The sequence below is a fragment of the Pongo pygmaeus genome, chromosome X, assembly GCF_028885625.2.
Source record: "Pongo pygmaeus isolate AG05252 chromosome X, NHGRI_mPonPyg2-v2.0_pri, whole genome shotgun sequence".
NCBI lineage: Eukaryota > Metazoa > Chordata > Mammalia > Primates > Hominidae > Pongo > Pongo pygmaeus.
The window spans coordinates 157,070,303-157,082,834 of record NC_072396.2 but is presented as its reverse complement, the minus strand read 5'-3'; the positions used below and the strand labels follow the sequence as shown (position 1 = coordinate 157,082,834).

General features: G+C 35.9%; 1 protein-coding gene across 3 annotated transcripts in view; it reads left to right on the top strand.

Annotated features, from left to right (window-relative positions):
• The window catches only part of GABRA3 (gamma-aminobutyric acid type A receptor subunit alpha3), a 288,046-nt gene that overhangs the window by 261,873 nt on the left and 13,641 nt on the right, over positions 1–12,532 (top strand). For all 3 annotated transcript variants that reach the window (XM_054472831.2, XM_054472832.1, XM_054472830.2), the window contains exon 9: positions 2,285–2,496. In XM_054472831.2, the coding sequence (XP_054328806.1) occupies positions 2,285–2,496 (212 nt within the window). The remainder of the gene's footprint in view (positions 1–2,284; positions 2,497–12,532) is intronic.

Below are 12,532 nucleotides of genomic sequence, written 5' to 3'. Positions count from 1 at the left end.
AATCTCTTTGTCCATCCATGAAGTGTACCAAAGGCTTGATTGAGGGCCCTACCAGCTCTGACTAGCTAAGAGCTTTCAAAAAGTTGACAGTTTTAATTAAGCCCTAGAGACTAGAGCTCTAAAAATCTCTACTGAGATATGGCACAGAAACACTTATGTTGCAATACAGTTCTCTCCATCTTCTAAGCACTAGCAGCACACTGCTGTGAATGTGTCAGAGTGGACAACTGCATTTGCTAATAACCATTAATAAAGTAGCTTGTTTCTCCCATTAAGTAACTACTTGGTTGGTATGATCTGAAGGTTTTCCAGGCCTGGATCCATTCTCAGAGATTACCAGGTTACAGATTCAGAGAGTTTGTTAATAAGTATTAGCTATGTGGCAGATTCCTTGCATGGCTTAAAGTGTGTTTTGGCTAATCAGCCTTGATGACTCCCTGCCTAGTTGGTGCAAAGGTACTCCTTTAGGGTATTTTTGTTGAAATTGTACGGAGTCTTTTGCAGTCTGGATTTTCATTTATATAGCAAATATATAAGTAAGGTACTACAGCAGACCAAGATAGAAAAGGAAGCCCCAGAGGCTTCAGCACACATGGCTGACCCTCTGGGTAAAGTTAATGGACACAGTGCCTTCTCTGCTTGATTTCGCATATAGCCTCTTTGACCTCATTAGGAATTCATTGCATGCCCCACTTGACCCAGGCTAAGGAGGCTCACTTTCTCCATCCTCTTCAGCATGCCAACGCTCAGAAAGACATTCTGACCATTTCCCCTTCCTCAAGTTTGAATGACTTTGTATATCTACTGCTTTATCAAAATCCTGGGGGACACAGACACTAGGGAATATTCATAGATGAGCAAAATGGAGGCACAGAGAGAATAAAGAAATTGCCTAAGATAAAGCAAGTAAGTGGGAGCACTCAGAACATCCAACTTCTAGTGTAGTACTCAATGAGACTAGAAAAACATCCCTAGCAATGGTAAAATTATTATGATAATATTGTCGTTAACACTGATTATACTTATACTATTATAATTCATTATATAGTATGACAACACTATTGTTCTAACAACAGTAAAGACAATAGTCATGTTAATTATAGAAGCTACTATTTATGGAATGATTACCCTGTGTCAGGTATTATACTATAGACTTTATGTATATATATAATCTTCAATCCCTAACAAATCTCTGTATTATCTGGTGTTATTACCTCCCTTTTACACATGATAAACCGAGGCTGTCTGGGGTAAAACACCTTATTCAAGGTCATATTACTAGTAGGTGAGGTTGCTCAGTTTTCAGCCTAGTTCATTCTGACTCTAAAGCTTATACTGTTAATCACAATTATATATACATATATTCACATGCATATCTAAAATATGAAAAGATTAGAAAAAATGTAAAATATAATTTAAATGTAAACAAAGCCTTGAATTTAGAATAACACTCCCCCCAAAAAAGAATCAATTGATCTGAAGACAAGCCTGGATTTGGCAAAAACTCACGAGAAACAGATTTCGGAATAGTTTTCATCGTTCACAAAGCCCAATAGGGACCTACGGTGTGATGCAGCTACAGAACCACTTTCCACAATAGTTTGCTGCATTATCAGAAGAGTGTCCAAAATTAAGGAAGTAAGCATCCTACTGAATTCTGACCATGTCCTGAGTCTTGGGCTCAGTTCTGGGCTATTCAGAAACCAAAAAAAAAAAAAACAGGATAGGGAAGGAAGTAAACGAGAAAAGGAGTTCATGAGGTGAACTTGAATCTCCATGTTCATTCTGAAGATGAGCAGTTTCGCAAGGAACCATAACCCTTTTTAGGTCTTTGAAGGTCTGTTCTGGAGAGTAAGGAGCAGATTTTTTTTCTTTTCCCTTGCATGGCCACAGAAGAAACTCCAAGGTCGGTCTGTGGGCCAGTAGCTAGAAGAAGCCAGATTTCAGTTCGTGAGCTAGTTTTTTTCTAATTAAAATGCTCTCTTACAATGAAATGGACTACTTGCTCTTTAACGGAAATGTTTAAGCAGAAGCTAGAGGACAACAATTAAATGTAATCCATTGCAGATGCCTATATAGTCTTCTGCCAATTGGGATGGGCTGGTTACTAGGTGGACCCATCAGATTTGATAGTCTGGTGGTTTTTTTTAATTTTTATTTTATTTTAAAGGGGCCATTTTGAGTGGGGTAAAGCTTCTCCTTTCAAATAGGAAATTAGTGATTTCATCGAATAAGCTCTCAATGTGTTCCAGTTGCAACTGGTTCTCATCTTTCCTCTCCTCAGGTGTCACCACTGTGCTTACCATGACCACCTTGAGTATCAGTGCCAGAAATTCCTTACCTAAAGTGGCATATGCGACGGCCATGGACTGGTTCATAGCCGTCTGTTATGCCTTTGTATTTTCTGCACTGATTGAATTTGCCACTGTCAACTATTTCACCAAGCGGAGTTGGGCTTGGGAAGGCAAGAAGGTGCCAGAGGCCCTGGAGATGAAGGTGAGATATAGCAAAAGAGGAACTGAGAAGCACCCCCTGAGAGACCTGTATTGGGACCAGGAGTGGGCAGCCTATAGCCTGCAAGAACTGGGCAGGGCTATGTGCTATTCACTGGGGTCATCAATCCAATTCTCAACTGGAGTGCTTCTTGGCAACCTGGCATGTTGTCTGAGGGCAAAGAAAAGAGGGCAGGTATCATGGAGGGTTGATGTCTTGTGGTGAAGGATCAAACCTAAATGTGATGTTGCTAGACTCAAGGGTCACCCACTGGTACTTACAAAGTCACTCAAAGGCTTGGACTCTATCTTCAACCCAGAGTACAATCTCTAAGGCCACCTCTGCCCCTCTTTCCAGTATATTCAAATTATAGTCAAAACAAAATGATCATCTTTCCTTCTGTGTCTGCTTATTTTGCATTCTGTACCTGGAATGCTCTTTGTTTTTTCCCATGCCTGTTAAAGACCTACTCATTCTTCAAGTCCCAACTGAAATGCTACTTTCTCCATAGAGCCTGTCTGGAATCATTCACAGATTTATCTTTTATTGAGGCATGGGTGCTCCTGATATTAAAATAATTTATTCGTATTAGTTTTTGTCTTCCTCTCACTAGACTGTGAACATTTTGAGGGCAAGAGCTTGTCTGCATCTTATTTCTAGCCAGCCAACGTCCTTGCATAGCATCTGACTCACAGTAAAAGCTGAATAAATGTTGATTGGATTGGTGCATTGATGGGAAGGAAGAAGAGAGATTAAAATCATTAAACCAACTAAATTGGTATGAATAAAACATGAATACAGTGAAATCAAGATTGTTGTCCCTGGCTGCTTTAAATAAGTTCAGGTCGCTAGAACTAGATGAAGATTATCAAAATATGCTAAGAGGAACTGGCAAATGTGATCTCAAGGACCATCCTGGTACTCCTCAAATAATCATGGAGAAGAGAAACGATAATGATTTTTCAAATTAGGAGGAAATATGTATTGCATAGAGTATAGATTGGTGGGTTGGCAAAAGTTTTGAATAATTTTTAACTACTTATTTAGATAAAATTTATTAACTTCTTGCTCTAAATTATGAAGAGATAAGTGTAGTTCTACTTCCTTAATCTACTCTACCATAGGATTTTTTGCTTGGTTTTATTGTGCTTAATCTAGTTGTTACCTTTGTACCCTTAAAGTATATTTATTCCTCTATAACTTGGTTTATCAGCTAAGAACAGGGTGTGTTAGCCCCCCACCCAGGAAGAATATAAGGAAATCAGTACACACCCACTCCTACCTCTCCTTCTCTCTACCAGTTCCTATCATCTCCTAACTTCTGTTTGCTATACTACTATTGCCCCATTATTACATTTTATAACACTTACATCCTTCCATGCAATTGTAAATCCTATAATTGTTTAGTCATAGTTCTACATTTAAATGGGTTCTTTTCTTAAAATCGTCCTTTTATCTATCATTTCTATTCATTGTATATTTACATCAATTCCTTTATTTAACTTTTAAGTTCAGGGGTACAAGTGCAGGTTTGTTATATAGGTAAACTTGTGTCATGGGGGTTGCCTGTATGCTGTACAGATTATTTTATCACCCAGATATTAAACCTAGTACTCATGAGTTATGTTTAATGATCCTCTCCCTCCTTCTTCCCCCCACCTTCCCCAAGGCCCCAGTATGTATAGCTATCTTCTATAAGTTTCTTTAAGATGGTCTCATGGGAACCATATTTCCATCTGTTTTGAATGTATAAAATCATTGTCTATTGTGTTTATACTTAAATAATAGTTGAGCTATTGTACAATCCATGGGTCACATTCTCTTTTTCTGATGACTCCATGAAGACATTTATTACAATACTCAATAGGTCATTTTCTTCCTTTTGTAACAAAGTTTGTATTAGTCACACGATAGTTTGTCTTCAATTATTACTTGAAGTTGCATTAGAGAAATTTTTACTACTCTTGTTATGTATGGAAGTATCATTGGGGGAGTAACTGAGAGAGTTAGCAGGATAGTAATGAGTAGCTGAGAATGAGTAGTAGAGAGTAGTTTGAGCATCACTTGTTGTCTATATAATCTCTTATGAGTAGTCTTCCTTGTAGTTGTGATTCTACTTCTGACTAGTAAGAACTTTCCCTTGTTCACAGGAAATCCCTCTATGTTGATACAGGTGTCTGTGTGCATGTCTCTGTGTGTGTTTGTGTATGTGCTTGTGCATGTGTATGCGTGTATAGTATTATATTCTTTAATTTTGCAGTCTCTGTCTCCTCTGCCACTATGTGGTAGTCAGAGTTCCAGGATGTTCTCATTACCAGTTTGAAAACTGATTTTATTTCAAAACAGGGATTGTTTCTTTCCTTTGTCAGGTCATGCCACACACTTTTGGGACACTATCCTTGACCTGAAATCTAGAGCAGCAGGTATCCTCAGTGTCATCTTCACCCTGGTCTGATTTTCACTGCACTTCACTTTCACTTTCACTTCACTTCCGAGCCCTTATTTTTTGGGATTAAGGTTATAAAAGCTATTAAGTTTCACCAAAGATACAGTTTTGGTTTTTATTTCTCATCTTGCTGTTTTTGGTTGGTTGCAGAGAGGAAAAGTGAACAAAGGTATCCTTACTCTGATACATTAAACTGGAAGTTCCCTAAAATATACTATTAAACAGACAGATATTTTAGGAGCGGTTAGCAGCAATCAGTGATATACAGCTTGAGTCCACTAATAAGAAATTATCTAACCTCATGAGCATTTATCAACAGTTTATTGGACTAGTGGACCAGAAAATGTCATAGATTTTAATAAAACATTTGACTAACTTTTAAAAAATTATACCTCCATGAAAGCAGGCTGGATGTGGTGGCTCACGAAGCGGGCAGATTGCTTTAGCTCAGGAATTTGAGACCAGCCTGGGCAACATGGTAAAATCCCGTCTCTACAAAAAAAATTAATAATTATCTGGGCATGGGTGCACATGCCTGTAGTCCCAACTAGTCAGGAGGGTGAGGTGGGAGGATCATCTGAGCTCGGGAGGTTCGGACTGCAGTGAGCCAAGGTCACACCACTGCACTCCAGCCTGGGCGACAGAGTAAGACGCTGTCAAATAAAAAAAAGAAGAGAGAGAGAAGAGAGAGAGAGATAAAGGAAGGAAGGAAGGAAGGAAGGAAGGGAGGGAGGGAGGTGAAAAAAATAGTACAATTAGGCTGATGTAGTTGGTTGACCGATTCAAATCAAATAGAATTAACTGATGGCGCTGGATGTGGTGGCTCACACCTGTAATCCCAACAGTTTGGGAAGCCAAAGCAGGCAGATCACTTGAGGTCTGGAGTTCAAGACCAGCCTGGCCAACATGGTGGAACCCCATCTCTACAAAAATACAAAAAATTAGCTGGGCATGGTAGCATGCTACTTGGGAGGCTGAGACGGGAGAATCACTTGAACCCGGGAGGTGGAGGTTGCAGTGAGTTGAGATTGCGCCACTGCACTCCAGCCTGGGCAACAGACAGAGACTCTGTCTCTAAATAAATAAATAAATAAACAATTAAATAAATTGACTGATGGACTGACAGACACCAAACTGAATGGAGGTCCCTGGGGATACACTATAGGACTTTGTCTTTGACCCTGCTTTTTCAAATGTTGTTATTAATGACTCAAATGAAGACATATAGGGTAGAAGACTCAAATTTATAAGCTGGTATTAATGAATATTGGTTGGGGAATGAGTATTTTCTGAATTAGGAATCAAAGAGGATTTCTAAATTTGAAAGGACAAGCTTAAATTAAAATATTAACATTTGCTAAATCAAATATAAATTCTTACACATAGGTACAAAAAATAGATCTGGTATTAAAAAAGCTTAACAATTAAACATTGAAAATAAAATGCTAGGATATGAAGAAAATGCAAATCTAATGTGCACCTACTTTGTGGTACAACTCTGGAAAAGCTCAATTTGATTTGGGTCTGAGTTAGAATCACCTAGAACTAGTGAGAGGATAAGCCCTATTTGATTTGGGTCTGAGTTAAGAATCACCTAGAACTAGTGAGAGGATAAGCCCTTTTTATTATGTACTGGTTGGCCCACGTTTAGAGTACACTGTTCCAGTTTGGTTACTACACTAGAGGAGGGACAAATGCCTCAGGGGGATGATTATTGCTATTTTTAGATACCTACAGGGCTTCCATGATGTTTTATAAAAAATGAGACAGATTTTTTTTTTATGGCCAGCAAGAGGAGTGGAAGTGGTTTGAAGACAGAGAGAGGACTCAAATAGATTGTTAGAAACTCTAGAGCTAGACATCAGAAATAATGACCATTTCTCCATTTAAAAAGTGCTAAAATTTTAAATAGAGAGAACAAAAAGAATATTATAAAACTATTTTGCAAAGATAGTGATCTCAGTCTTCCTCTTTAGTCTCTATGGTCAGTCCATTTAAGTTATCTCAAGAAGCATATTATGAGAATTGAAAAAAAGATGGAATGCATAAAAATGAATCTCTAATGTACAGGTGCTATGCTTTGTCTGCACTGCTACAATGCGGAGCAACTAATAGTGAGATCAACAGAAAAAAATTTGAAGTGCATTGGAAGGGAAAATATTAGAATTTAATAATAACTTAGTTTCTTTTTTCTTCCATTAGGGAGACATATTAAACGTTTTTGCTTCCTAAAGCTAGAATGGGTGAGCATAAAACAGTTTTAAAATAATATAACTGATTTTAAAAATTATTTTTGATCTGTATTATGATCAGGCATTAGATAAAATGTGAGAGGAAACATTATAAAGAAAAAAAAGAAGATACGGAAATAAAACCTCATTTTTAAATGAAGATAACTGACTACCCTGTAATTGTACTCTAGACAATAGATGAACTGTGGGTTTTTGATGATCAACCACATGTTTTTATCACTGCTTCCTTTGAAGATTCTGCTAAAATGAGAGTAAAGGAATAAAACAGGTATAAAACCATAAGTAACAGGTGAGAAGGACAAGGGATGTCAGTCAGACAAGAGATATTAACACATCTATAGAAGAATGAACATGGATGGAGGTTATAATAACTGATTTATCAAACTGCAGTAAAACATAACCCTGGAGAAATTCAGTGTTAGGAAGCGCTCGATACGATAGAGAATAAAACAAAAGTCTGTGTACAGAGTACTCGAGACTCCAGAGGCTGCTCAATATGTGAAATGTCTCTAGCCAGATGTATACTCTCCAGGAAAAAAACAGCAGGGTTGCTCTTCTAAAGAAGCTGAGCATCCCCAGAGGAAAGTTTTTGCATACTGACATTTTGAAGTACCCCCTCAAAATGACCTACTTTACCTAATCATCCTAAATCACAGCCCACCAATCAACAAGCTCAGGTTAGCTACATGAGCAAACAGACATCTTCTCTGTTACCAAATAATACTGGGATATCAAGGATCACCAGTTAAAAGTTTGCAATGTGAAAGAGAATAGCAAAGATTAAAACAAAAACAGGCAAACAAACTATAAAGGAACACCTCACCTTGAAGGGAGGGGACAGACATAATTTAGGGAATTAAAGAGAACGTAAGAAAAACAAAACTTTTACTTTAGATTTGTAAATATATCATATTAATAAAATAAGAACAGGATGCTATATAAAAATAAATTAGAGAATAAGGAAGAGGTATTGAAAATAAAAAGAATTGCCAAAATAAAAATTTCAATAGAGAAGTAGGAAAATAAATTAAAGGAAATCAATCTATAAGTAGGGCAGAAAAAAAAGAATGTGAGAGGAAAGGTAAGAGATCTAGGGATAAAACCAGGAAGTTCATCCAAATTTAAAAAGAAAAATTATATCGAGTATCTTTCCCAACCACAATAGTATGAAACTAGAAAGCAATAAAGAGAATAATTTTGGAAAATTCACAAATACATGAAAATTAAACAACATTCTCCTGAACAACCAATAAGTCAAAGGAGAAATTAAAAGGGAAATTTAAAATATCTTGAGACAAAAATAGACCTACAATGTAACAAAACTTATGAGATGCAGCCAAAGCAGTTCTAAGAAGAAGGAAGGTTATAGCAATAAACACCTACATCAAAAAAAAATAAAGATCTCAAATAAGCAATCTAACTTTATGCCTTCAGGAATTAGAAAAAGAAGAACTAAGCCCAAAGTTACTAGAAAAAAGCAAAGACTAAAGATCAGAGCAGAAATACATGAAATAGGGAACTTAAAAATCAATAGAAAAGATCATTATAACTAAGACATGTTTTTTTCAAAAGATAAACAAAATAGACAAACTTTTAGACTAAGAAAAAAGAGAGAAGACTCAAATACAAAAAATAAAAAATGAAAGAGGAGATGTTAACAACTGTTATCACAGAAAAACAAAAGATCATAACAGATTACTATAAACAATTATATGCCAACAAACTGATAATCTAGAAACAATAGATAAATTCCTAGACATACATCACCTGCGAGGACTGAATCATGAGGAAATGGAATATCTGAACAGACCAATAATGAATAAGGAGCTGAATCAGTAACAAAAAGTCTCCCATCAAAGAAAAGCCCAGGACCTGATGCCTTCACTGCTGAATTCTACCAAGCACTTAAAGAAGAACTAATACCAATCATTCTCAAATTCTTCCAAAAAATTGAAAAGGGAATACTTCCAAACTCATTTTATATGGCCAGCATTACCTTCATACCAAAGAGAGGCAAATATACTACAAGAAAAGAAAATTACAGGCCAATATCCCTGATGAACAAAATAGATGTAAAAATCCTCAACAAAACTCTAGCAAACCAAAGTTAACAGTCCATTAAAAGAATCTTTCCCCAGAACTTCTTAAAGTATATATATATATATATATAGTGTGTATATATATATATATACACATTGTGTGTATATATATATATATACACATTGTGTGTATATATATATATATACACACTGTGTGTATATATATATATATACACATTGTGTGTATATATATATACACATAGTGTGTGTATATATATATACACATAGTGTGTATATATATATATATAGTGTGTATATATATATATATATCTACACACACACATATATATCAGGCAATGGCTGTAAGGGTTAAATCATAAACTTTAAAAAAATATTCACCTTGACCAAGTGGGATTTATCCCAGGGATGCAAGGATGGTTCAACATGTGCAAATATATAAATATGCTGCACCACATTAACAGAATGAAGTCCAAAACCAAGTTGTCATCTCAATAGATGCAGAAAAAGCATTTGACAGAATTCAAAATTCTTTCATGATAAAAAACCTCTCAACCAATTACAATCACAAAAAGGCCATATATGACAAACCCACAGCTAACATCATACTCAATGGTAAGAAGTTACAAGCTTTTTCTCCAAGGTTAGGAACAAGACAAGTATGTCCACTCTCACCACAGTATTGGAAGACCTATCTAGAGCAATTCAACAAGAGAAAGAAATAAAGGGCATCCAAATTGGAAAGGAAGAAGTTAAATTGTCCCTGCATATGGATGGCCTGATCTTATATAAAGAAAACCCTAAAGACCCTACAAAAAAAAAAAAGAAAAGAAAAAACCTGTTAGAACTAGCAAATAAATTTAGTAAAGTTGCAGGAGACAAAGTCAACATGCAAAAATCAGTTGCATTTCTATATAAACAATGAACTTTCTGGAAAAGAAATCAAGAAAGCAATCCCATTCACAATAGGTACAAAAAATAGTAAAATACTTAGGAATAAATTTAACCAAAAGGATAACAGACTAGTACACTAAACCTATAAAATACCAATAAAGAAATTGAAGACACAAATAAATGGAAAGATATCCACTGTTCATGGCTAAAAGAATTAATATTGTTAAAATGTTCATACCACCCAAACTGATGTACAGATTAAATGCAAACCCTATCAAAATTCCAATGTCATTTTTAATAGAAATAGAAAAGATACAGTCCTAAGACTTACATGAAACCACAAAACACTCTGAATGTCAAAGCAATCTTGAGCAAAAAGAGGAAAGCTGAAGGCATCCTATTACCTGACTTCAGAATATGCTCTAGAGCTATATTAACCAAAACAGCTTGGTACTGGCATAAAACAGACACATAGAGCAATTTAACACAATAGAGAGCACAGAAATAAATTCATGCATTTATGGTTAATTGATTTTCCACAAAAGTATCTAGAACACACAATGAAGAAAGGACAGCCTATTTAACAAATGATGTTGGGAAAACTGGATAACCACACACAGAGAAATGAAGTTAGACCCTTATCTCACACCATATACAAAGGTCAACTCAAAATGGATTAAAGGTTTAAATGTAATGCCTGAAATTCTAAAACTACTAAAATGAAACGTTGGGGAAAAAATCTCTGTGAAACAAAGATAATTTGAATATGCTCCCAAAAGCATAGGCAACAAGAGTACAAATAGACAAATGGGATTACACCAAACTAAAAAGCTTTTTGATAGCCAAGGAAACAATGAACAGAGCGAAGAGACAACCTATAGAATAAAAGAACATATTTGCAAACCAACCATCTAATAAGAGGCTAATATAAAAACTATACAAGGAACCCAACAACTCAATAGCAAGAAAACAACCCAATTTAAAAATTCACAAAGGACTTGAATAGGCATTTCTCAAAAGAAGACATACAGCTAGATAGTAGTTATATTTTTAAAATGCTCAAGATTACTAATCATCAGAAAAATGTAAATTAAAACCACAATGAGATATCACCTCACACTTTTAAGAATGTCTATTATCAAAAAGACCAAAGATAACTGTTGGTGAGGATTTGGAGAAAAGGGAATCCTTCCACACTATTGGTGGAAATGTAAATTTGCAAAGCTAGTATAGAGGTTCCTGAAAAAATTAAAAATAGAAGTACCAAATGGTTGATCAATCCCACTACTGGGTATATATCCAAAGGACTTGACATCAGTATGTCAAAGAAGTATGTGTACTTGTATAATAATTACAGCATTATTCACAAAAGCCAACATGTGTATTCAACCTAAGTGTCTATAAACTGATGAACAGATAAAGAAAATGTGGTATAGGAAATGGAATACTATTCAGCCTTTAAAAAAAGAAGGAAACCCTGTCATTTACATAAGCACGGATGAACCTGAAGAACACTATGATAAATGAAATAAGCTAGGCACAGAAAAGAAAAATACCACACGATGTCACTTACATGTGGAATCTAAAAAAGTTGAACTCTAATCCCAGCACTTTGGGAGGCTGAAGTGGGCAGATCACGAGGTCAGGAGATCGAGACCATCCTGGCTAACACGGTGAAACCCCATCTCTACTAAAAATACAAAAAATTAGCCAGATGTGGTGGTGGGCGCCTGTAGTCCCAGCTACTTGGGAGGCTGAGGCAGGAGAATGGCGTGAACCCAGGAGGCGGAGCTTGCAGTGAGCCGAGATCACGCCACTGCACTCCAGCCTGAGCGACAGAGCGAGACTCCATCTCAAAAAAAAAAACAGTTGAACTCACAGAAGCAGAGGGTAGAATAGTGGTTACTGGGGACTGGGAGTCGGGGGTAGTTGTTGGTCAAAGAATACAAAATTTTACTTAGAGAAGAATAAGTTCAAGAGACCCTATTGTACAACAAGTGACTGTAGTTAATAGCAATGTTCTGTATTCTTGAAAACTGCTAAGAGTAGATTTTAAATGTTCTTACCACAGAAAATGATAACTGTGTGAGGCAATGTTAATTAGCTCAATATAGCCATTCCATAACGTACACATATTTCAAAACGTCATTTTGTACGTGATAAATATATGCAATTTCATTTGTCAATTAAAAATGAATAAATAGAAATAAAAATTATAAAAAGTGAAATATTAAAGTGACAACTGTGCAGCAAGCAAATTTGCAAAGGAACCAGTCCAGTTTGCAGATGGCTACTACAGGCATTTATATAGTCATTTATAATGCTATCACCACTGGTTACTGATAGAACTAAAAATTTTGCTATAATTGTACTAGAGGATTCAGGAAGGG